The sequence below is a fragment of the Mauremys mutica genome, chromosome 4 (genome assembly GCF_020497125.1).
Source record: "Mauremys mutica isolate MM-2020 ecotype Southern chromosome 4, ASM2049712v1, whole genome shotgun sequence".
Lineage (NCBI taxonomy): Eukaryota > Metazoa > Chordata > Testudines > Geoemydidae > Mauremys > Mauremys mutica.
In genome coordinates, this window is record NC_059075.1 from 103,510,762 (window position 1) to 103,538,414 (window position 27,653).

The following is a 27,653-nucleotide window of genomic DNA, read 5'->3' on the forward strand; positions in this document are numbered from 1 at the left end:
CAGTTTTGTCACATAGCCATGCCATAGCAGAAAAATGTTCTACTTCGTGCAAAAAAAAAAACACCAAAAAAAACACTATGAAGAGACATGCACAATTGGCATTTGCTCTTCATTCAATTGTGCATGTTACTTACCACACAAACAAACTGGCCCTGTTTAATCAACCTTGATCTGCTGGGTTACTGTTATCAGTGTATTTAGGCATTACCTGTAAGAATCTATGCTTCTGTGGATGCAATATGCTATTTATTATATAGTAAAGAATTTTTATTCACGTTATTGAGTGTGTGTAAAGCCAACCTTTGATATTTCAAAACTGAAATATCCAGAAGTGCTATGGTACCAAAGACAAGACAGACTTCTAAAGAAGTGTTAAATTACACTGTAGTAAAAACTGCAAAATACCCATCTCTGCTGGCTTTATTTTAATGGCGAAAGCAGCTTTTCGGATATCAAGCGTGGTAGCCTGCAACTATACCAACTTGCTATCAGAGTTTCCAGCAAAATAGGAGATTTGATTCTTTGAAGGAAGCATTGATAATTTGAATTTGTTGTTTCACTTGCAATTACTAGTCCTATTTCTTTTGTGTCTCATATCAAGGCATCCAAACGTTTTTCCTTCGGAGTAGTGCATCTTCTAAATCCAATGTGGAGGGTAATAAGACTACTCCTCTACTTTTTAGGATCCTTTCTGGTTTGAGTTACAGTGAGAAGACTGTGGGTGACTAGCTATGTTAAAGGGCACTGTAGGTGTCATTAAACCAGATCTCAGTGAAGGAAAAACGTTCCAACGACTCATCTGAAATCTGACCATAAAGAATGATGGTTGACTGCAATCAGCAATTCAGACTTCAAAACTTTCTTCCTTATTTGTTGGTAGTCTGAGGGAGTGGAAAGGCAGAGGTATTGGTCTCAATCTTTATATCTATATCTCAATAATAATTCCAATGCCATGATGTTTTTGGCCACTCTCCCCAACCAAGCAATAAGACTTGCAAGGGTGGGAAGATTATTTGTGTCTGAGATCCCTTGAAGGGAGTTCCAATTCTCCAAATTCAAAGGACTCAACACAAAGACTAGTTGGAAGTTTCATATAACAAGGTACTGTGGTCTTGTGCACTTTAGACCAGGGTTTCTCAATCCGTTGGTCAGAACCCCAAATTGGATCACCAGAATGTTTCCAAGGGTCGTGTGGCAGCTCCTGTCCCACAGGGCTGGCTGGGCTCGCCTCCCTGATCCAGGCACTGCCACTAGGGATGTAAATATTGTTTAAAAAGTTAACCGGTTAAATGATTAAAATTATATTGTTTAACTGAGGCCGCCCCAGCGTGGCGGGGGTCCCTCTGGCTGGCACAGGGCCACCAGGGCTGAGGCTGCTCTGGCTGGCATGCACAGGGTTACCAGTTAAGGTCGGTTAATGGTAAGCCTAATGCTTACCAGTTAACCTTTTACATCCCTAACTGCAACCTCTGGGGTCCCAACACCACTCAGGTTTGGCCCAGCCACCATGACAACAGGTGCCTGGGTAGGCCAAATTTAAGTGAGTGGCACTCAAGCTCCAAAAGCCAGGTCACAAATCCATTCACAAATTTGGTCCAGTCAGGGGGGCGGGGCCAAACCTGAGTGGCGCTGCAATCCTGGAGGTTGCAATGCCCAGAGCAGACAGCCAAGTGCAGCCAGCCCCACAACACAGGAGCTGCCACTGTGGGGTGAATAATGGGCACGATCCGACCAAAACTACCCCAAGGCCTCCACGTCCACACTGTTTATTTGGTTGTGACAAGCCATAAACATTTACAGTGAGAACCACTGCCACTGCCTTAAACAATGCCTCTCTTTCTATCAAGAAGGCAGGTGAAATCACATGAAGTGCCCAAGCTAGCAGCCCCCATTTAAATTTGTGGACACAGTGCCTACAATGGAAGGCCACTCAATTCAGGGACTCAAATACACTCAGGATTGGACAATGCACATTTGCTTTTCCCCCAGAACAGTCTGCAAGCCCCATCTTTTTCAAGGCTCTTTAGGAAGAATGGATGCCTTATGAAAGACTTGCGTAATGCATTGGATTGGTGGGCAGGGAAGGGTTACTCATAGTCACACTGGGGCAGCTCGTAACTTATGTCTTTTTAAAATGTGTTTCAAGCTTTGAAAGGTAAATCTAAAGAAATACTTTAAAAAACTACACTAAACTTCAGATGTATTATACCATCTCTAAACATGGAAGTTACTTTGAAAAGTTTTACCTTTTGGGATGTTTGGATTACTTTTCTGCAAGATATTTAAATTACAATTACAATTAATTTTAGCAGAAAATTGCTAAATCACCTCAAAATACGGAGCCATTGCATAGCGTGCATCGTTCTCTTGTACACTAGTTAAAACAAACAAAGGAGTGGAACTAGAAGCAGTAACTTGACCTTTTCTCTGCTAGATCTCTGGTTTGACAAAAAGTTACCAACTGATGGCTGTTTAAAGACATACAAAGTACATAGGAATGTGCTTGATAGTCACACTTCAATACAAAGTGGATCTCTCTCTCTCTCCCTCCTAACTTTAGATTACCTAAATTAAAATGGCCCTTAGAGATGGCTCCCACACCCAAGGTTTCCTAAACTGCCTCAATCCTGACATTTTGCTATTGAAGCTAAACTGATGCTGGAAGTAATAATTAATGCTTCTCAGTGAAATTTAGAAACATTAATCCAGTCATTTTTTCACAAGCAAGAAAAAGTGTGCACATGATGCCAGTCTTTCAACTATTTTACTATATGTCTTGTCTGCTAGCCTCCAATTACTTACATCGATTATGGCCTAAGCCATTTTTCAATTGGTAGGACTGGGGCAAGGCAGATCTGTACAGAAAGCAGGTCAGGATATACATGCATTCACAAAACTTAAAATAAATCTTTACACTGACTATCCTGCTGCAGGTCTATGCTGGGACAGTTTCAGAGCTGCTCTAACTTACGCTGACTAACAAACCATCCTAGAGGGCTGAAATGCAGCCAAGAGTGGCAAAGGAGTATCCTGGCACCATCCTCTTTCCCTCAACCACACCCTATTTTTCCTGTTATCATGGAAGACAAGTGGTAAAGTCATCTCTACACAACCAGAGGAACCTCTGGTATTGGGTAAACATCTCTGGGCTAATTATATCAGTCTGGGGTTCTGTTTGTGGCAGAGGATGAGGTCCTCATTGTATATAGTACTGCTCAGTTGAAAATCTAAGTTATGTAATTCATATTGCATCCTCCAGTTTTAAAATGCTATGAAAAACTGTTTCTACATGTATTACAGGGTTTCAGGAAGTCAACTTAATATTTATTCATATTCAAATATTGCATCTTGAGTTAAACACGTTTCTAATTAACCTGCTCAATTGGTAACAGCTGCTCATTAAATCCTGACCAAATGAGTTTATGAATTCATAATGTATTAAATGAACTACTTAACATACATACAGACTAGAAACATGGTGATCCAAACTTGCCTGATCTAGACCAAAAAGTTTACAGTTCTCAAAATTGCATGTCATAGGGTTGTCTACACGATGCAACAATCTGCACTAGAGGGGTGTAATTTCTAGATTTGTTGTGCACTAACTGACCCATCTGAAGTGGCATTATGTTAATATGCACTAAGGAACTTTTAGTTCATGATCGTGTCTACATACGCCAGTTATTTGTTAAGCATACTAGTGTGCTATACACTCACACTTCTCTAACTCATGTTGCTGTGCCATGTAAACAAGCCCATAGTAGTTTTGTTTTTGTTGTTTTATAAATAGTTTATTTTGTAAACTGAGTTTGGAAACATTTTATATATTAGTTTGCCTCGTACCTTAAAAAGAGACCACAAATCACTTCTGCCAAATTTGTTTTAACCAGCTATAGTTACTAGTGACCACGTTACATTTAGCTGAAAGATTACAGACTAAACTGAACAAAAATAGGCAGTTTACTCTGGGCATTTAATAGCATTATAGTCAGTTTCACTGTTTGGGACTTCACTAATCCCTGTTTTCCTATGTAAAATTTAAGAAAATTGGACAAAGACTGTAAAAAAAATTACAAAAACTGGAATGTGGACTTGGTTGCAGGTGCAACACTTGCAACTACTTTTAACTTTAAAATGGACTGGACTTCAAGGTAATGATCTCTCTAAGTAACTCAGCAATCCAGTACAGCTTCTTAGAAGTTAGGTGATCAAGTCAGCAAAACAATACCAAATCACGCACAAGGAAACAGGAAGTTAGCATACAAAGAGGAAGGCAAACCCATGATAAAGGTTCAATTCATGTCATATAAACTGCAAATAAGGAAAAACACTTGAATTCAAGTCAAGGATATCACAGCATAGCTTAAGTAAAACTATTTCATCACACTTAATCCACCAAGAAGAGGAGGACCTGTTCTATGAAAAACACTACCCAGTAAGCTATAACCACAATCAAAGTTTTCAAAAAGAGTAATCTTGCATTTAGACAAAACCTTTCAATTCAAGCTGTACTGTACAGTCTACACAGGAATCACTTCCAATAATGTGATACAACATTGCCACTTTGGTAACATCACACAACTGTTTAAGACAGCAAACAAACAATACTTTACCCCACTGGAACTCCAGGGGGATGTTTAGGGAGGCAGAATGTAGTCATTCAAGTTGAAGTTTCACTAGGGTTAATAATCTGTTCCTATGGACAAATGTTATGGGATTGCTGATAACCACCAGTAAACAAGACATTCATTTTATGGATCATACAAAATATAGCAGCTCCTCCAGCACAACATTACTGAACCAATACTCAATCAAGGTATTAGGAATGACTGAAGGAAAATTGTCAATAAAATGAGTCTCAAACTTCCTGTAGCACCACAGGTTTTCTTAAGAGGTTTTACATCAAAATATTGATCCAATTTACAAGTACAATTGATTTATCACAGGCCATAATAGTGTGGCTGAAGGCCATGATGAACCTGATGTTTCTGGGAAAAGATATCTGATATGGTGTCATTGTTAAAGGGTTGGCTACAGAAGTTAGAGAGGCAAACAATTTCCTTGTTTTTAAACACAGACTACAGGAAGAATGAGTTCACAGATATCAAAGGTTAGAATTACACACAAGACAAAGTTATATTGACATTCTACTCCTCACACATCAGCTTTTCAAACCTCTAGTCTCTTACAAAATAGAGGGAATCCTGGTGGGAAAAAGCCTTCCAAAATATGACAACCAGCCCAGAATAGCAGGAAATACTCACTGAGATGCCACGAACATTACCAATAGAAAATTAATGATGACAAGCATTTTGTTCTCTTGTTTTGTCAATACTACTTTTTCTAGAAAGAGCATGGTTAGAGGAAAGTCTTGGAGAAGATTTTAGGGAGCAAATTTATAAATATATTTAACTTTATAACAAGTATTTTAGAGATCCAGCAGAAGAGCCATACCTTTGTTCTGTTTGGATGTTGTGTGGATAGTGTATGATGAAATTCAAATGACTGCTTTGAGAATTGTACTTTGGTATTGCAGCTAAATCCTCTAAACCCCTTTTCTGTGGTCACAATTTCCACAAATGACTTTGCAGACTGTAAGGGGGAATTATAGCAGAAAATTTCCTGCTGAAGTCTTTAGAGATTTTATTGCCTCTTTTGACAAGTATGAGGAATTCTATAGTAAAAGACTATTTTCTGGAGAGATGGCAGCTCAGGAAAGCAAATGTGGCCACTTAAAAAAGGTATAATTGCCAAACTGAATCAGCCCCTTGGTCCATCAAGTCCTGCACCCTGTTTGACAGTGGCCAACACTGATTGTTTCAATGGAAAGCACAAGAAACCCCACAGTAGGCAGATGGGAGATACCTTTGTGGCAGGCAGATTCTCATCATAATCCCTAATAAAATAGGTAAGGCTTGAAGCACAAGGTTTTATCTCACTTCCAATATTTTTATTTAAAGAACAACAACTTTGGTCGTTCTCGTCCCTATAAATATTTAATTCCTTCTAAATCTTGGTAAGATCTTGGTCTCAGCATCCTGTGACAATGAGTTCCCCAGTCTAGTTATGCAATGTGGGAAAAACATTAATCCGTTTTGAATTTGTCACCTGTTTTATGTTATGACAGGACAAGGACAACAAAAGCTTCCAATCTATACTCTAACCCATTCATTATTTTGTATACCTGCATCATGTCCTCTCTCAAGATAAACAACCTCAGCCTTTTCAATCTCTTTAAATGAAAGTCATGCACCTTCCTAATCACTCTCATTGCTCTTCTCTGGACCCTTTCTAATTCTGTAATATCCTCTCACATGGCGACACCACTGATTTTTATAATGCCATTGTATGACCACTTTTTGATTTAGTGTACTTTCACAGAAACACCTGAAAGTCTAAATCACCAAGCTAATGTTTTTTTCCTGGAGGTAAAGTAAATAAACCAATACACCCGGCAAACATGTGTCACCAGTTGCTGGAAGAAGCGTATATCTTCATGAATTATTATGAGTCAATGCAACAATACTTTAAATTATTGCCTCGCCTCAGCATTCATGACACATTGTGCCAAGAATCATTGATTAAAGTTCTAGCAATACTGGAAAATAGTAAACGGCTTTGAACCAATTTAATTTTTTTCACATTAAAGTAATTAATAGCACCCATCGAGGATTACATATTCCTAGCAGTTTAAAACAAGAAATCCTATATATCTTTAAGATGTCTGCTAATTATATAGATTATCCAAGGAATGTACCGTAGTTTCAGCAAAGGTAACATTTCTGTAGTAACTAGGGCTGTCGATTAATTGCGATTAACAAAAAAATTAATCCCAGTTTTAATTGCACTGTTAATCAATTTCAATTGGTATTCTATTGTTTAAGTATTTTGGATGTTTTTCTACATTTTCAAATATATTTATATTACAACACAGAATACAAAGTGTACAGTGCTCACTTTATATTTTTATTACCATTTGATCATTTACAATGCATTTGTATTTTTCAATTCACCTCATAAGTACCGTAGTGCAATCTCTTTATCATGAAAGTGCCACTTACAAATGTAGAAAAATTTCTTACATAACTGCACTCAAAAAAACCAATGTAAAACTTTAGAGCCTACAAGTCCACTCAGTCCTACTTCTTGTGCAGCCTATTGTTGACAAACAAGTTTACATTTATGGAAGATAATGCTGCCTGCTTCTTATTTACGTGACGTGAAATTGAGAAGAGACTGTCACCTGGCACTTTTGTAATGAGCATTGCAAGGTATTTATGTGACATATGCAAAACATTTGCATGCCCCTTCATGCTTCGGACACCATTCCAGAGGATATGCTTCCATGCTGATAATGCATTATTTAATGAGCATCAATTAAATTTGTGACTGAACTCCTTGGGGGAGAATTGTATTTCTCCATATACATCATGTTATATCAGTCTCAAATAATTGACCCAGCATGTTTTTCATTTTAAGAACACTTTCACTGCAGATTTGATGAAACACAAAAGGTACCAATGTGAGATTTCTAAAAATAGCTACAGCACTTGACCCAAGGTTTAAGAATCTGAAGTGCCTTCCAAAACCTGAGAGGGACAGAGTGTACAGCATGCTTTCAGAGGTCTTAAGAGCAACACGCTGATGTGAAAACTACAGAACATGAACCACCAAAAAAGAAAAAAGTAAATCTTCTCCTGGTGATATCTAACTCAGATGATGAAAATGAACATGCATTGGTCTGCACTGCTTTGGATGGTTATCGAGCAGAACCCACCATCAGCATAGACTCATATCCCCTGGAATGGTGGTTCAAGCATGAAGGGACATATGCATCTTTAGCACATCTGGCACATAAATATCTTGCACCACCAGCTACAACAGTGCCATGCGAACCCCTGTTCTCACTTTCAGGTCACATTGTAAATAAGAAGCAGGCAGCATTATTTCCTGCAAATGTAAAAAAACCCCTAGTTTCTCAACAATTGGCTGCACAAGAAGTAGGACTGAGTGGACTTGTAGTCTCTAAAGTTTTAGATTGTTTTGTTTTTGAATGCAGTTATTTTTTGTACATATTTCGACATTTGTAAGTTCAACTTTTTTGATAGAGACTGCACTAAAGTATTTGTATTAACTGAAAAATAATTTTACAGTGTAAATATTAATAAAAATAAGCATAAAGTGAGCACTGTACATTTTGTATTGTGTTGTAATTGAAAATATATTGGAAAATGTAGAAAACATCCCAAAATATTTATAGAAATGGTATTCTATTATTGTTTAACATATGATTAATCTTTTCAATTGCATGATTAATTCTGTTACTTGATTGACAGCCCTAGTGGTAATTGATTTAAGCTATCCACTAAATCCTCCAACCAAAAGAAAAAGAAAAAAAAAGGAGGGGAAGACTACTAGACTTGACACACTGTGAGATATATCAAAGTAAAGGAACCTTCTGGGGAAAAAAAATTGTGCCTACTTTATACATCATAAAAACACCCAATATTTTCTCTTGGCAGGCAGATCAATTTTAAGAGTAATGTTAAAGTTATTTGTTTTTAATCATTGACTTGATTGTGCAATATGGATTACAGCCCTGATTTTGAAAGTATGGAATGTAAATTTTCACTGACATAACTGCTTGGGCAGGCAGCCTATTGCCTGCTTATGATATTGTCAGAAGTTTTGACCACCTGTAGCTCTAATTTCAAAGGGAGTTGTGCATGCTCAGCAACTCTGAAAGTCAGGCCAATGGCATACATTAGCAGTTAAGTTGCTCTGAATCATTTCAATCTTCAACATGTTTAGAAGAGAGCAAAGGATGGAATCCCTGCTCTCCTCTGCACTCTACTCCACGGGTTCATTGCACTATGACCCCTTCTGACAACAAAAATTACATGACCTCCAAATTGGTCCATAATGATCAGAGGTTCTAATTCAGCTGCTTCTGAGGGTAGGTCCACATAATCGCTTAAGTTAAACTTATGTTGCTCAGGGGTGTGAGCATAGAGCATCAGCATAGATAGTCTTCATCAGATGCGCTACAGCAGTGAAACTGCGCTGATGTAGCGCTTTTAGTGTAGACATGCCCTCAGGAGTGATTTAGAAGAGATTAGAATCCACTGGTGACACGCATGCTCAAAGTTGAACTTGTTAAATAGACTTTAAAAACAAGACAAAACTGCAGCTACTCATTACAGGTATCGGATATTTTCATTCTGAACATAAATGTGGGGGAACTTTATATGCTTATCTGCCTATAATTTTCGCTGAGGTGTCTGAGTTCCAGGAGCAAGGGCAACAGTTTGAGTATGCTTATTGTTTATAGAGTTAAAAGTTGAAATTTATGTACTAGGTGACCCTCATGTTAAATCAATCTTCATAAAATTTATGTAATCCAATCACTACAGCAGGAGTTACCATACAGAGAAACTGTTTCTTTAAACACCCAGAATCACACTCTTCCTTTCACTGAAGGGGTCACAGAATAGCAAATGCATTTCACAACTTCTTCAGTTAACCATAAACACTTCTTAGGAGGCAACTACTTAAAATGGATTAGATTGAGTTAGGATCACTCTAAAAGAGCAGTATTGACTATTCCAAAATTCATCAAAATTACACACAACAGTCCAATGAGTGCTGGCTTATTTGAAGATTTACCCCAGCCAATAGTTTTTTTTAAAAAGACTCCATTTATGGTTTATATTAAGGACAACATAGATTAAAATTTGCACCTAAATATCTTGCAAGATATCGAACCAGTATTAGAAAGTTTAACAATGCAATTTGAAATAATGAAGATTTATTATACCTGTGGCATTTGGCCCTGTAACTTTGCAAGCTGAGTTGTTCGAATGTTTAAAGACTGGCTTCTTGTAACTGTTGCCCCAGCAGTGGATTTCCCATTTACTTTTCTTTCAAGATGACACGTTACTAGCAATTTTTCTTCTAGTAGCACAGCATCCCATGGATCTTCTGCAGTTGTACTCGAAGTCACCTTTGCATTATCCTCTGCATTACACAAAATCTCCACATTATCCACTTTTGGTTTACTTAGAGGATCCAAGTCCAGCCAATCAAATTTACTAATATCACTGGAGTTTTCTGAGGTTGGTAGTTTAGGTACTAGAGACTTAAAATCAGTCATTTCTAAGTCAGTGCTGGATTTCCCATTTTTCAAGAATTCGGAGGTGCTGGCTATTTTGTCAAATACTTTTGCCATTTCTGGCGTGAGTGTTGGAGGATACATGGGCAGGCTTCCTCGTGGATGGAAAGGTGTAGTAGTTGTCAATGGGTATGAAATGTATTGAGACCGCCCGGGAAGACTAAGATAAACAGGTTCTGTAGATTGATAGGGGTGGAAGCCATTCTGAAATACACCAGCTTGTTTACTGTAAGAAGCTGATGGGTAAATAGGAGGTAAAGTGCAAGTCACAGGCCCAGGTAGCCGAGGTGTCCACTGTCCTCTTTGACCAGTAGGCCCAATATAAAATGGTGAAGAAAAAGATGGGCTCAGAACAGGAGTTGCTGGTAATGCAGGTACTTTACTAGATTCAAAACTTTCATCTAGCAGCAGTTTCTCTAATTCAGCATGGGTCATTTTATCTATATCAACAGTGCTTAATTTATCTTCCACCCTCTTTTTGGCAACAGCCTCTGGAAACACCATGAGATCATGGTCCTGTTTACTATGAGTTTGTGCTTTTTGTCTGGTGCTGCTTAAAGACTCAGAAGTTTGCTTACTGCCAGTTACCACTCTTTCCTTTTGCATCTTAGCTAGTGCCTCAGCTTCCATCTGCAATGCCTCTTCTTTGTCCACATCTTTTGTCCTTGCAGTTCCCAATGAAGGAGATGAACGCTGTCCATTGCTACTGGATATCTGAGCCATAGCGTGAAAGCAGATGTCCATTTAAGAGATCAATCCCTTGTTCCTAACAATCTTTGGCCCTTGACTTTGCGAATAGATTCAGTAGACCTGAACAGAAAAAAAAATTAGAAAAACATGCACAGGCATAATTTGTACACTAAGTACATAAAGCTGTAAAAATGTAAATTTAAAGCTTTACCTTTCAACCCATTTCAGAATATCATATTTTCTAGATTTCTAACCAGTTACAAACCTTTCCTACTATTCTGACTGGATTTATGTAGTTAAGCTAGGTACAAATTTTATAAACACACAGTTCAGAGCTTAATTTTGTTTGACTCTTGGCAATAATTTATTATGTTATCAGCAATGTCATGCAAAGAGCAGTTATGTTTTCACTGGAGGTGAATGCTGGTCCAGTAGTTAGGGCTGTAGCCTAGAACTTAGGAGACCTGGTTTCAAGTCAGGAAATCTGTGAGACTTTGGACAAGTCACATACCCTCTTTGTGCCTCAGTTTGCCACCTGTAATGTGGGGAAAGTTCCCTCCCTCACAAATGTATTGAGGGACCCTGAGTACCAAAGTCAGTTAGTGTTCCCGATGCACACTCCAGATGGACCTCCTCCAGTTTACCACCAGTAAGTTTAACAAGGCAATAAGGACATAGACTGATGATTAGGGCCCTACCAAATTCACTGCCATGAAAAACAGGTCACGGACTGTGAAGTCTGGTCTCCCTCCTCATGAAATCTGGTCTTTTGTGTGCTTTTATCCTATAGTACACAGATTTCACAGGAAAAGACCAGACAAATTGAGGGTCCTGACCCAAAAGGGAGTTATGGGTGGGAGAGGTACAGGGGTGTCACAAGGTTATTTGGGGGGGGGGTGATGCAGTATTGACACCTTTACTTCTGCGCTGCCTTCAGAGCTGGGCTGCCGGAGAGTGGCAGCTGTTGGCTGGGCGCCCAGCTCTGAAGGTGGTGTCCTGCCAGCAGCAGCGCAGAACTAAGGGTGGCAATACCATACCACGGCATCTTTACTTCTGCGCTGCTGCTGGCGGTGACTCTGCCTTCAGAGCTGGGCTCCTGGTCAGCAGCTGTTGCTCTCCAGCCACCCAGCTCTGAAGGCAACACCACCAACAGCAGTGGCACAGAAATAAGTGTGGCAGTACTGCAACCCCCCCACAATAACCTTGTGACCCCCCCCCAACTCCTTTTTGGGTCAGGACCCCTACAATTACAATATCATGAGATTTTAGATTTAAATATCTGAAATCATGAAATTACAGTTTTTAAAATCCCATGACTGTGAAACTGATCAAATGGGACCATGAATTCGGTAGGGCCTTACTGATGATCACAGTGTACCATACTTAAGATGCATCACTATTAGCAATGCTAAACTCACGATGAAGGATTTCACGGCCTTTGGAGGAGTTTCATCATACTTTATCATAATTAAATTAAGCGTTTAGAAAATGCTCTCACATATACAAGCAACATATTTAGTTACATTCATACTTAATTCCCATAAGAGCAATATAAAATAAATGGGTATTATTCCTCATTACACAAATGAAGGCAGAGAGGCTAAATGACTGCCCAAGGCCAGAGAGCAAATCAGTGGCATGGCTCGTGTTTGATTCGCAACCCCATGGCCAAACTATTAGACAGTTCTTCCCAATACTAATCAATAAACTAGAACACATTTTAAAAAGCACCACTATTGTACAATAGACTGCCACAAGGACTCTGGTCTTGAGTCTGAATTTTCAGTGTTTACCATACTATACCTATTTCCACTTTCCTCTATAGCTGTTTAACATAGGCTACTAGCTGCTGAGCTAGAAAGCTTTCACCAACAGCAGCTGAGCTATTATGCATATTAAATGGCAAGATAAAAATCACGAATAATAAGTTTCTGCAAAGAGGTTATACAAACACCAGTGAAACTATGCTTATTAAAGCATAGCATTACTGGGCTGGATATGCCTTCTACATGGAGAGCATTAGGCACCTAAATAAACTGTACAATCATCTGCAAAGGGAAACAAAAATTGGACTTGGATGTGTTTTTGGTTCTTTGTACATTATAAAGTTTACATGAATTTTTCTTTTGCTCTTTTAAAAAATTCTGTTTTTAAAATCAGAAGTTGGTTTTCTACACAGGATGAATCCAGACAACTAGTGAAATAAAATCATAAGCCAGAAGAGTGAAAGCTGAGCCTTCTTGAGGTAACTGTGGACAGGACAGGAAGAGATTTTTAATGCAGCTGTTTACAGCTCTGCTTTAGGCTTTTATTACATCTATTTATCCTCAATGACTAATATTCTGGAAAGAGGAAATCAAAGGTTTTACACCCTCATTCTTCAGTTAAGGGTTGAGAATACGCATCATCTCTGGCTCCCAAGCCAGCCCTCCAGCAAGACAAGAACTGACATTCCTGACATTAAGGTAAAATAAGGCTTCTTGTTGAACTTTTCAGGCCTTCTTTATTATAAAGCAGTAAAAGATCAACTTTTATAAATACCTTTGCAGGTCACCTCAAAAGGCAGAGAGAAATCAACATGTCCTAAAAACACCTCTTGTGACAGAAGTTGACATATGGAAAGTTACAGCAGCAAACAAATTTGTTTTGGTGAAGTACATCCAGTGCCAAAAGCTTATTATAAATAATTGCTGTAGAGCCTGCAATTTATGGGGCACTGTACATACAAGGCAGTCAATGCCTTTAAGAATTTACAGTTGATTTAGTTGTGAATTGAGATTAACAATAAGAGTACCTCACAAGCAAGTATGGCAGACAGGGTGCAAACACTACGACATTTCCATTACTGATCTATGAAAAATCTGTAAATCAATAAACGGTTTCATAGATCTACAAATCAACAGCTCTTCATAAATGATTAATCTTCTTACATTCATAATTACTTCTGTGGAGGGAGAGAGAATGGTACAGAGCAGAAATCCATATGGAAAAAAAGGAGAGTGGCTTTCCTGACCTCCAGCTAAGAATCCACCATTATGTTCTAGAAAGGGAAAAGTCCTTGAAACTAATTTTATCTCCCATTCCCAAAACTGAAAAATTCTTAAATGAAGGATTCCCTCTTATGCCTATAACTAATAGTCTTAGTTTCAGGTCCCCGTTAAACTTATAAAAGCAAATTCATATCCTTTTATTTGAAAAACTAAGTCAAACTCACAACACATATGCAACCATATTTGAAAGCTTAATCCAAGAAACAAGGCATCCCAAAGCACAATACATTGTGTCAAAGTCTATTTTAAATAAATGTTTTATGTTTGTACTGGGGCAAAGACTACCCAAATTCTGCGGTTAGACTTCAAACTGCTAAGGGTAGGGGGAGGAAATAATAAAGCAGGGTTGGGAAGCAAAGGCCTTTGTTTTTTTTTCTTTCTAACAAACTTTATAATAAGCCCTTCACAATAAAACCTTTAGGAAGAAATTTGCACTAAATATTTGGATCAGCTGGTTTAGCAATCAACTCCACCAGCTTATGATACTCTATAAAGATGCACGCTACCAAAAAAAAGTGAATCAGTTCCCCCATTGCTTTGAACCTTACCTAGCTGTGACTCTAGTGTAAAGAGAGTGTAAAATGGACACAAAATGCTTCCATTCAGAAAGTCATGTTTCACACTCACTGTGCACAGATATGCAAGGTGCAGGGCAATGGATAAATCAGGCTCAGCATGTTAAACCTGCAATAGAATTGAGAGCCCAGATTTAAAATTTGTATTTAGCTGCCTCCAAGCCTTATAGCTACAGATTAGTCTATGTTCTATTTCCTTCTTGATTTCAACCTAAATTCCTCACTGAACAGATTTGCCCTCAACACCCATCACCATACTAGTGCAGGAATATGGTTCCTATATGTTCCTTCCATTACATGCATACACAAAGAATATATTTAAGGCATAATTCAAGGGGCACAACATCTATGTACACCTCTACCCCGATATAACGTGGTGCTCGGGAGCCAAAAAATCTCACTGTTATAGGTGAGACCACGCTATATCGGGGTAGAGAGGAACCACTCCCCACCCCAGCTCACCTCCGCCTCCTCCCTGAGCACACCACTGCTGCTCTGCTTCTCCCCGCCTCCCTCCCTCCCTCCCAATCAGCTGTTTGGCCTGGCAAACCAGGGTGGGGGGGGAGAGGAGGGGGGGGGAAGAAGTGGTGCAGCAGCAGCAGCACTCTCAGGGGAGGAGGCGGAGATGAGCTGGAGCGGTTCCACTGCACCCCTCCCGCTGTTACTTGCTGCGGCCCTCCCCAGGGGGCCCAGCTCACCTCCACTCCGCCTCCTCCCGTGAGCACACCACAGCTCTGCTTCTCCCCCCTCCCACCCACGCCTGCCACGCCAATCAGCTGTTTGGAACAGCAACTCTGGGAGGGAGAAGTAGAGCTGAGCAGCGTGCTCATGGGAGGCGGTGGCAGCGGAGCAGAGGTGAGCTGGGGCGAGGAGCAGTTCCTCTGCAACCCCCCTTACTTGCTGTGCCCCCCCCGCCACCTCTGCCTCCGCCTGCTCCCACAAGCATGCCACAGCTTCGCTTCTCCTCCCTCCCAGGCTTGGCACACCAATCAGCTGTTTGGAGTGGCAAGCCTGGGAGGGAGGAGAAGCGGCGGCGTGCTCATGGGAGGAGGCAGCAACAGCGGAGCAGAGGTGAGCTGGAGCAGGGAGTGGTTCCTCTACACCACCACCCCCAGCCACCTCTGCCTCCGCCTGCTCCTACAAGCGCGCCACAGCTTCGCTTCTCCTCCCTCCCATGCTTGCCACGCCAAACAGCTGATTGGGGGAGAAGTGGGGCTGCAGCACACTCGTGGGAGGAGGCGGAGTGGAGGTGAGCTGGGGGGGCGGGGATTGCCACAGCAAGTAATGTGTGTGCGCGCGCGCACACACAAAGGAACCGCTTGCAGTAACACATTCGGATATAATGAGGTAAAGCAGCCCCATCCCCGGTGCACTGCTTTACCGCATTATATCCGCATTCGCATTATATCAGAGTAGAGGTGTACAAACTTTCTTGTAGGCTGTCTATCACAGTTAATGCCTGCAATTAACTGAAAACAAAATTAATGGGTTAATTTTTTTAAACCAGCATTAATCACATACCTCTGGGCAGGAATGGCATCATTGGCTGCACAGTGTCCCATCAAGCGCAATAATCCAACCCACCTCCAGAGGGCGGGAAGAGAAGAGGAAATGAGAAGTGGCTCCCATCCCAGCTCCAATGGAGAGGTGGGGATCTTGACCCCACCATGCCCCCCGCTCCAGGGACCGACACCCTTCCCACACTGTCCCCCGTTACCCCTGGCCAGCCCCCTCGCTCTGGGGACCGACACCCACTCCCGCACCATGCCTTACTGCTCACAGCCAGTCCCTCACTCTGGGGACTAACACCCACCTCCCTTGCCATGTGCCATTGCCCCTGGCTGGCTCCTCACTCCAGGGACTGACATCCCCGCACTGTGCTCCAGTGCCCCCCTAGCTGGGCCCTCATTCCAGGGGATACCCATAGAGAACAGGGGTGTGGCTCACCGGGGTCTCACTGCACCAGCCTCTCCTCCCCTGCTGCATGTGGAGTCCCTTAGGTAATAATCTACCCTCCCTTGCAAACTAGGGCTTGCTCAGCTGAAGGGAGCCCACCTGGCTCAGTAAAAGGAGGCAATCCTGGTACCAGAAACCACCCTTTCCATAAGCAGCAGACACGACACCTCCTGGATCCTCCTCCTGCACAAGTCAGCTTGCTTCCCCCCCACCCCACCCTCCTCAAGCACTGAATGCAGATTTCTAAGATGAAACTCTGCAGACAGGAGGTGAACCCAGAAACTGGAGCAGCATCAAGAATTCACCTTTTTCCTGCACAACTCTCACCCTCCCATCTCCAGAATATTGACTTGCTGAGATAAAAAAATCTTAGCCCTTTAATAAGGCAAGATTCCTCTAAAGGAGGAACAAGAATTAGGAATGCGTGGAACTGTAGGCTCTAAAATTTTACATGGTTTTATTTGAATGCAATAATATAAAAAATTCTACATTTGTAAGTTCAACTTTCATGATAAAGAGATTACACTACAGTAATTGTATGAGGTGAACTGAAATACTATTTCTTTTGTTTATCTTTTTACAGTGCAAATATTTGTAATCAAAATTATAAACTGAGCATTGCACTTTGTATTGTCTTGTAATTGGAATCAATATATTTGAAAATGTAGAAAACATCTCAAAATATTTAAATAAATGGTATTCTATTATTTAACAGTGTGATTAATCACGATTAATCTTTTTCCATTGCTTGACAGTCCTACTTTCTTACTAATATTTTCTTTTAAATTTACTTTCCCCTTCATACTGTTTATTTTTATATTTTGCTCAGCTTGAACATACAGGCCAACTTGCCATCAGGTTCTGCTGTGGTGTTTGGGTTGACAACAGTTTATGGAAATGCTGAAAAATAGAACACTACACTGAAAATTTGAAAGAGTTCCCTATTTATATTAGGTTTTATAAAGCCTTTTTTCTCCTCCCCCAAAGTCTAGTCTTTGACTTAAAACTAGTTTATGCTAATGGATGTTTACATGTTAATGGAATTCTCCAGTTGTGAAGACTAAAGAGGAGTGTTACACACACTTCTTTGTAAATTTATCCTATCACCAGTTCGCATAAACATGCCTGTTTTTAAGTACCAGACAGATGTTTTGCATCTTTCCCAGCAAATTTAAAAAAAATATGGGCCCAAATGAGAGTTGTTATGGCTGTCTCACACAGTTTCTCAGAAGGTCACCAGTTTTCCTACTCCCTCAAGAACATTTCAGATAAGTCATAAAGGGCATAGCAACAATGTTAGAAAAATCATTGACTCATAGGAATTTGTGGTGAATTAAACTGGTTTTATTCTATTCTACACACCTCTGCAATCAAGGCATTTTCTATGAAAGCAAATAGAGTACTGTACTCCATTGATGCAAGGTAGCGGCATGCTTGTTGTGCCCACTGATTTGAAATGGTGCACACTTATTTATTCACAATTCTCTTGCAAGAACATTGCAATACAGTTTTCTGAAAAGGTTTCTCTCCAAATATCTACTGGTCACCTACTGAAGGACTGAACCTACTTGCCACAGACCACTAACCCTGTAGTTACTTCTTACACCAGTTGCTGAGGAGGCAGAGTGCAGTGCCTGGTCCCCTCAATCTTTTATACCAGCAGCTGGCTAGTTAAATAGATGTGCAGAGATGATGGATGTGAAGCTCTATCCCTCATTTCCTTTCCTCCCAACTACTAGAAGGGAGAAAGTTTGGTCTCTCCCTTCCTCAACACCAGAGATTCTTGGGTGTTATGAGAACGGATAAGTGTCCACTATTTTATCTTCCTCCAGCCTGCTATACTTTTTGATCATCCTCTGAATAAACTCCAGGCACTGCTGCTAGACATAGCTCTGAGTATTGGTACGATTTGTAACAGTTTCACTGTTTCCCTGAGGCTCCTGAATAGCAGCAGGAAAACTGCTTTGAGTTAAAGTATTAGTCTGCTGTTGCTTGGGAAAGCTAACGAGATTCAACATACTCATTGGCACTATTCAGAACCCTTTGGTCAGCAGCAACTGCCAAGAATTACATGATTTTCACTTTGGTGCTGTTTGGAAAAATTAAGAGCAGCAGAAGCAATGCAATATCTTTCCGATTCATCAGAAAACTGCATCAGTTTACACAGGCTATTTTCAAACTTTAAAGGGATTTAAATAAGCAAAACTTAAGTTTTGAAGAAATTGAGGACTCAGGCACTCATTCTTTTCCTAGAAAAAGCTTCCCACTCTCCATGGGCAAGTGGATATTTTTAGGCCATGGTCTGATATCAACACTTGGCTCTCAAGTACAGTGCTACACATCTGTGGCAATACACCCATGATTAGCAACATATAAGAGCCCATCCTTAGAAAACTTTGTCTATTAATGACTTTACAAGTTCAGAAGATCTTCTATCATGAATCACTTTCATACAATGAAGTAGTCAACAGTTGCATACTTTAACTAACCCCCAATTACATCTGATAGCCAAGATGGATAGGATAGTTAGAAGTATATTAATGGAATTCAGAGTTCCTTTCTAGTTTTATTTTTGACAGGCAGACATTCGGTCATTGTGCACACACTTAGTTTGATCACAGCATTCAAGGCTTGTCTTTAGACAGGGTATTCAGAAAGCCAAACCAAATGTCTAAACCTGTTCTCCGATTCTGCATCATTGGTATAACTGGACTGCAGTTTTCTAGTAGTTGGGGGGGGGAAAAAAATCAAACACACTTGATGGGACTGCAATAGCTTTAACAGGACTTGATTTCATGTATGCCAACATTTTAATGTTGAATTCATATGATTAATATATCACAGCTAATGCTCCCTCAATTTTAGCTAATACAAAACAGACTGTCTAACTTGGTTTTGAATGTGGACTGCACAACATCTGCCAAAATTTCTTATATACCAGAGTGAAAAATGCCTAAAATTGTAGCTTATCAAATTCAGAAGGCAATTAAGAGTACCTAGTTAAACTTCTGCAAGATTTGTGAACAGAAGGGTGAGTGATCAGAGTAGAACTCTTTTCTCAGGCTCTAGGATTCACAGCAGCATTACATTTAAATTCAAATCCCAGGGCAAGAGAAATATGAGATTCCTGCATTGTTACTGATCTTGTGTTAAAAATTCATGAAAGGTGTTTGCAACAACTGGAATTCATTGGAAGTTCTAGGCCTAGCTAACAGCTAGGTGTAACTGTGCTTTCAGTCAAGTCTTCCAAACACTGGAAGTAACCCCAAAAGACTCAAAATTGTTGCTCTGATCTCAACTACTGAGATATACTGCACCCAATACCATTAGAATGTACACCTCTACCCTGATATAACGCAGTCCTTGAGAGGAAAAAAAATCTGACCGTGTTCTAGTTGAGACCACGTTATATCAAACTTGCTTTGCCCCCTAATTCCTTGTTCCCTGAACACCCCTCCAGAGACCCCCCCTCCCTAATCACCCCCAGGACCTCACCCCCTACCCAACCCCCCCATCCCGACTGCTCTGACCCCTATCCACCCCCCCCAACAGGCACTCACCGGCAGCAGCGGGAAGCAGAGCAGCGTGGCCCCAGTCCGTTCCACTCCACCAGCTCCCAGCCACGGTGCTCCGCTTTCCACTGTTGGTGAGTGCGGGGAGGTTGGAGAAAGGATGCCCCCCTGCACTCACCTGCAGGTGGAAGCAGAGCGATGTGGCCCCAGCCCGCTCGGCTGGGGCCGGGGCAAGGAAAGCGGTGTCACTGGGGGGCGGCTGGGGAAAGGTCCTGCACTCACCTGCCCAGCGGAAAGTGGAGTGCCACAGCTGGGAGCTGGAGGAGTGGAGCTGGCTGGGGCTGGGCTGCTCCGCTTCCCACTGCTGGAGAGTGCAGGGAGGTTGGGGAAATGACGCCCCCTGCACTCAACAGCGGCAGGAAGCTGAGTGAGGCAGCCCCAGCCCACTCCACTCTGCCAGCTCCCAGCCGCAGCGCTCTGCTTCCTGCCACTGATGAGTGTGGGTAGGTTGGGGAAAGGACGCCTTCCCCGTACTCACCTGCGGCGGGAAGCGGAGCGCTGCGGCTGGGAGCTGGCGGAGGGAAGCGGGCTCGGGCTGGGCTGCTCTGCTTCCGCCACTGCTGGTGACTGTGGGGGGGGGTGTGGAAATCCCTTCCCCCAAGCCCCGTCCCCCGAGCGACACGGCTGGGGCTGGGGCAAGGGAAGCAGAGTGGGCTGCTCCTGGCCCTCCGCTAAGCCCCCGGGCCACTCTGGGACTGCAGGGTCCCCAAAAGTGCCCTCCCACAGCTCCTTCCCCCAAGACCCTGGCGGGGCGGGGGGGGGGAGCCCCTGACTGCCCTCAAGACTCTCTGCCCCTTATCAAACCCCTCAGCCCCGGCCTGGTCCGGCACCCTTAACACGCTGCTCAGAGCAGTGTCAGAGCTTTACCGTGTTATATGCGAACCCACGTTATATCGGGGTAGAGATGTAGTTTTAAACTAGGTACTTTACTTATTTGCCTTCAAGAGCACAATTCTCCATCCAAATACTTAAATGGCATTTGTCAAATACTTATGTTTTTTTTAAATTTAATTGATTGCAATATTTTATTTGAAAATATAAAATCTGACAGTTTCCCTTTTCCACATCACTGATTTTCCCCTGCATCTGAAGTTGAACTAAGATACCTGTGTCCTGTGTCTATGTATTAGCATCAATTATGTCAACATAGCTCTGGGCTGTAACTGTTGTACACATTATCTCCAACAGCTTTGAAGGATACAACCAATGGACAATGACGCAGTTCTAGTTACAAACAGATCTAACAACCAAGTTTGATTAAAGTTACAAGGCAAATCCTGTAACTGGTTTCTTTGCTTCCTTGCTCCACTTCCGGGAGAAGTTGTATTAGTCACCCCACTGCCCAGTTCTAACTCTATGGTCACCCCCATTTCCAAGCTTCCAAGAGAGAAAAAACAAACCATTCCCACCTCAAAAAACATCAGGAAAAAAAGAGGCAGCAGGGTCACCTGAGGGCAACTCCAGTGTTAAAATGCATAAAGTTGATGGGATCAGCATTAATTCCTACAGGGAAACACCAAGGAATGGGAACAGATCACAGCATGAGTGGCTGAGCCTGTACCTCAAGCCCTGACCCTGTCCTCACCCACAAAATCTAATCCTGGTGTAGAACCCAGATAGGGACTTCTGTGGGGCCAGAGACAGGATGCCATAAAATGGACCCTCTATCTTAAGACTGCGGGTTTTCTGCTCCTGTCCACTCAGAGGAACATTGAGCCCCACATCCCCTTTGATAGTGAAAGAGCACAGAAGTACCTAATTGTTGGTTCTGTTTCTGCTATAGATTCCAAAGACAGCATATGGAATCAGAGTTTCACACTGAACAACATCCAAAATATTGCTCTTTTTTCTCCAATTGACAGAACTGAATTAATCTGTCTTTAGCAATGAGAGTGAATAAACTTATTTACAGCAAGTGTACTGCTATTTGATTAGATTTACTAAGCCATACATCTGCCAACTATTATGCAACCTGTTTTCATGGCTCTGAATGAATTGAGTATTTCCCCCAAGCAATACTTTAACAAAAAACGTTCAGACGTTGACATTTATCTGTTTACTCAATACTGATTTCCAAGTAGATCATTTTATAAAACTATTAGAAAAGTAATATTTTAAAAGCTGTATCAATATTAAGGTTGTGAGGAAACTGCCAGATGAAATGTTAGACTTATCTTCTACAGATAAGGCTACCCAGAAGGAACATTATATTCCCCAAGTTACAATATATTATATTTTGCCTACCAAAACAGGAAAACTGTAACAGTGTACAACATTCTAACAGCAATGTCACTATTGAGAAGATTAGGAAAGAATTTATAATTTTGGGTGGAAAATCCAAATAAAGAATTCCAGAGTACTTCCATTTTTCCAGAATTTTAAACTTCAATTTCTTAGAAAACTCCTCAAATCCAGATTAAAAAAATTAACTGGGAATTACAAAGATGTCTTTTCTACAGAGAAATCCTATTACCCCAAACAGAGGTAATCTCACCAGCTGCTCGCACTACATTTAACATTCTTGATCTACTTAAGCAGAGTTGGACAGCAATTTCCTGTCCAAAAATATGAGATATTGATCACAATTTCATTTAACCTATTATTTATAATCATTCATTTCAGTGAGGTACACAACAGTACAACCCAAAAGCAGTGTACATTTTTTTCCAGTCATTTTCTAAGAGAAACTTTACAACTATCAGCAATCTGACCACTCAATGACGTTCTAAAAATTCCAGCACTAACTAGTGATGGTAACTTATAGGTACATTTCCAACCTTCTTAAAGTAAAGTAATGCCTTGATGTACAATAGCCCAAGTTTCTTGAAAATAAAATTAGGCTATGTCTTCACTAGCAACGTTAAAAAGTGACTATGTAGTCGCAGCACCAGCGCTGAGAGAGAGGCTCTTCAAGTGTTGTAAAAAACCCACCCCCATGAGGGGAGTAGCTTCCAGCACTGGTGCACTGTCTACACTGCCATTTTACAGCACTGAAACTTGCAGTGCTCAGGGCAGTGTTTTTTCCACACCCCTGAGTGAGAAAGTTGCAGTGCGGTAAAGTGGCAGCGTAGACAACGCCTTAGGCTGTGTGTTTTTTGTTTTTTTTTGTTTTTAAAAAGTAGTCCCTATGGTTGTTTTGCTTTTCAATCTCACAGAATTAAACTACTGTGTATTTGGCGAACACATAATGACGACTTAGGCTGAGTTTAAAGAATGTACAGACTTTTCCTGTTTAAGGAAAAACTATAATCACCCCTTTGAGATAGTGGGGAAAACCTGTACAAAATAATATGCAGCAATAAAACACTAGAGAGAACTCTAACCAAATGGCAAGGAATTTATAGCATGGTATTCTCCACAGCAGGCAAACTTCACAAGTAGGGAAAAAACGTGAGGAGGAAAAACCTTACTGTTCAAAAAAATACCCTTTACCCCAGGGAGTCCCAGATTGGTACAAGCTTTTGAGAAAACCTAACAAGGCACTTAAAACAGAAAATCCAGGAGTAAACCACATGACAGTTACTTGTGGAGGTACCAAAATAGTGAAGCTATCTTGAAACTTGTATGCTATGAACTCAATTTATACCAATTTATTCCACCAAGGTAACCACACAGTGATAACAGTACTGACATCTAGGTCTGAACTGATGACAGTATATCCTATTGCAAATGTCCTGAGCCACCTACTTCCTTCCCACCTGCTTCACAGAGTTTATGGAATCTGCATTGTACTTAACATTAAAATAGTTAAGTTATTGTGGGTAAGCCTTCCCACAAAAATGTCATCATATGCACTTTGAAAAGCCAATCATTTTCATAATGTGCAGATTTCATTACTACAAGTACATTTAGCAAATATTTCCTCCTTCACTTACTTGCCAAATCTAGAGTCCAGACTTCTGCACTCTCCTGCAATAGTCGATATCGCAACTACCCTTTTTGATGTATAAAAAGTACAAAGAGTCCTGTATTAAGAGGTTGTATCACTGACTGTTGGAGGATAAATAATGAACTATCTAGCCTTGCCAAGTAGCTAAAAATCCATTTCCTCATTTTAAAATATGTACAGCAATTCGTTAGATTTGTTACATCTACACATCCATACAACTGATTTATATTCTTTAACAATTTTTTTCCAAACTTTGCTGTACTTTCCCCAATAAAAATGGAATGCTACAGTAAATTCTGCACCAACCATAGATATTAAAAGGCAGTCAAAAAATTCAAAGAAACTTTCTTTTCTACTTCAGTAGGTTAAATTCAAAATGTAATACTGCATTTTACAGGGTGGGGTTTGGAATTCTAAAGAAAAAACAAACCCCATACACTGGACTGTTTACTACATCAAGAATTGTTAACTCTTTATAAGTTGCCATTAAACTTCATCTAAAGGTTTATAAACAGAGCTAACATTCCATTTCAATGTACTTTTCTGACTGGAATTCAGTGATATCATTGACTCTAGGAATTAAAATGTATTTCAAATCCTAGTTTACTACATTCAGATGGTATTTAAAGGACCACACAGAGACATTACCACAATGAGGAACTGACAGTGGGTCCGACAAACTCGTCAATTGCATGAAGCTATTTATTGATAGTAGCGATCTAGAGCCCTGCAAATCTGCAGCAATCCGCTTTATATCTGTAGATACTCACATCCACAGATGCTGCTATACGCAGGCCATATTTGTAGATCACAGATCGGATGATGATATAAAATTTGTATCCACACGGGGCTCTACAGATATAAGTACTATTTTAGTTTTAACTAGCAATCGAGGTTAAGGAACACCACCAATTTCAAATCCAGTCAATTTAAAGAGAAAAGTTAAATGAAATTTCAGGTATTAAATCTGCTCCTAAAGACCTGTGACAATTGTTGTGGTTTTACAATCACATTTTCCTATTTTTAAGTAGCTTGTTTCTTGATTACTGTTGAATGTTCCACACAAAAGAGAAAAATGACTAGACTCTCCTCCTACATTTATTTTTGTTGATTTGTGCTGGTGAACCCTTATGCCCCACAGAGCCCCATCAACAATGGGGGGGGAGGATACAGATCACCACAGACAATCCGCTAGCAGGATCGAGATTTAAATTAAATCAAAACTGATCCAAAACTCACTACATAAAGCATTTTAAGTTAAAGCAAGCCAACAGGGGGGGAAAAATGTTGTCTAATCTTTTTACTGTGATTTTTTCTAGGTGTTATTAGAAGTAACAGCAGGTAAACCATTTTCAGACTGAAGTACATTTTAAAGGTGATTATGCTCCTTTAAAAGCACCACCATTAGATTGTTAGTCAACAGAAAAATGACTACCTCACCCCTTTAAAAGCAAGCATTCATTTTTCTCTTCTCTGGGTCTAACCTTCTTCCACCAGGCACATTTTTCTTCAGTGCAGCTTCCTTGCTCCATCACTCCTTTATTCATGCTCATCTTTCCTCACTGCACTTTATTTCAGTTTCTCCTGCCTTCAATTGCCCCTCTCCATTTTTCTGGAGAGGACCTGATAACATAACTAAGTTTAACCTATTTTCTCCCTCAAGGCAACCACAGAAACCTCTCTTTCAGGTCTAATCTGCATCAGATAGAGTGATGAAGTATTACAGGGAAAAGCAAACAGCCTCTGCGAGAATAAGAGCCTGAACTCCATTCTGAATCAACAAGCATTACTAGTGGATGTCAAGATACTTCCCTTTTTGTAACTTCATTCCTTCCCCCGCCCCTTACAGTTTATCCTTCCCTTCCATTTTCTTTAGGATTCCACTCATGACTGCTGCACATACTACGTTCTCAATAGGAGCTGTAAGGTCTCCTCTGAAACATTAGGATTTCCAGTTATTTTACATCCATCCATTTCTCCAAAATAGGAGATTATCCTAATACGTTAGTTATTTTTACACCTTAAATCATTAGTCAGCAAACCACCACCACTTTCATGTCACTGTTTTGGGGGGACGGGGGACATATAACACAGTAATTATAAACATCACTAAGACTAATTTTCCTTTCTTCCACCTTCCATATCTTATTTCCCCTCTTCCAGTTATTTTCTTGCTAGAGTCTTCTTTACCCATCTTTCCTCCCCAAGCATTGGACAATCTTAAAAAAAGTTATTTATACTACCAAAAACACATGTTCATGTTTTATATTTTCTTGGCTTCAATAAAGAATAAGACTTAGATGAAAGTACATAGACGACTATGTATTACAAAGGGGAAAGTGATGATGTCTAAAGAGTAATTTTAAAAAAGAGACAACATAGTGGTTTAAGAATCAGAGTTGAAATGCTCAACTTAACTGGAACAACAGGGTCAAATACCAACACGTGATCAGTTAAGCTCCTTGGCCATCCATGATACAATAAACCAAGTAAATGCAAGTTTAACTTTTGTGGGTATTGTAGATGGCAACTGAGATCCCATATACTCTACATTGGCATGGAAGGGGTGGGGGGTGTTGTACTTTACGTAAGACTATACATTTGATTCAGTATGCAGCATCAAAGTTTTGGTTTTTTTTGCTTTCATGGTTGTTCACTAAGCTATATAGCAGTTAACACCTACCCCCTCCAGTCCACCCAAGGTAGCAACCCTGACATCATATACGCTCTCTGAAATGCAATCAGATCCTTAGGAGTGAATGATGCTATATAAATGGAAAATGTTATTCAACAGATCTTGCAACAAAGATCTTGCGATTAGAAGAAATGTTGTTCTACCGCTTGAAATAATGCAATTAACAGGCATTTTTACGCGGCAGTTTATGGGCGCCCACCCCCAGGCAAACTTGAACCCACGTAAAGGAAAAGCAAGTTATAGCGACGGCTTCAGAGCCGGAGCTAACTGTGCCGGGATGCCCCGCTGCGTCCCGGGCCCGGCCGGCCCCTGCGAGGCCGAAAGTCACCCGGAGGGGTCACAGCATCCGCTCAACCCGGAGCCCCGGGGACCTACACCAAGGGCGGCAGGAGGCCCGAGCCCGGGGGGCGAGCGAGAGTTGCCGACTTGGCCAGTCCCCCTGCCCCGCACGGCACCGGCGGGAGCTGAAACCAGGCAACTCTTCGGCGGCCGCCTCACTGGCCCTGGCCCCGGGGGAAGGCGCCCGAGCAGGGGCCGGGCAGGCCCCGGGACGGGGCGGCGATGCCGGGGTCCCGGCGGGAGGGGCGCCGGGCGCCGCAGGGGGCCCAGCCCCGGGGAGGGGGCGAGCCCGGGCCCCCCGGATGCCGCGCGGGGCCAACCGCAGGCACCGAGCCGCCCCGCGGGCCGGGGGTCCCGGCTACCGGCCGCGCCCTCACCTCGCCGCGCCGCTGCCCCGCGGGAGCAGCCATTGCCCGTCCCTGCCGCTGCCCCCGCCGCCGCCGCCGCCGCGGATAAAGTCACTGGAGGGACGAGCCCGCCGCCGGCCCAACCCCCCCGCGCCGTGCGCTCACTTCCGGCCGGGCCCGCGAGCCCGCCTCCTGGGGGCGGAGCCCCGGCGCTGAAGAGACGGGCAGGAGGCGGAGCGACTCTGATGGGGGCGGGGAAAGGGGTAATAAGGGCGGGACCCTGCGGGCGGGGGCGGAGCGTGGCCTGTTGCGCAAGGGTGGGGCTCTGCGTGAGCTCACATGTGTTGTTATTGTTACGTCATTGTTGTG

General features: G+C 41.7%; 1 protein-coding gene across 1 annotated transcript in view; it reads right to left on the reverse strand.

Moving 5' to 3' along the window:
- PIK3C2A (phosphatidylinositol-4-phosphate 3-kinase catalytic subunit type 2 alpha) overlaps window positions 1-27,365 on the reverse strand; it is a 96,462-nt gene extending 69,097 nt beyond the window's left edge. Inside the window, exons 1-2 of the mRNA XM_045013944.1 lie at window positions 27,315-27,365; window positions 9,818-10,981 (exon numbers count right to left, since the gene is read on the reverse strand). Coding sequence (XP_044869879.1) covers window positions 9,818-10,915 — 1,098 coding nt within the window. The 5' untranslated portion in view covers window positions 10,916-10,981; window positions 27,315-27,365. The remainder of the gene's footprint in view (window positions 1-9,817; window positions 10,982-27,314) is intronic.
- Between the last annotated feature and the right edge of the window lie 288 nt (window positions 27,366-27,653).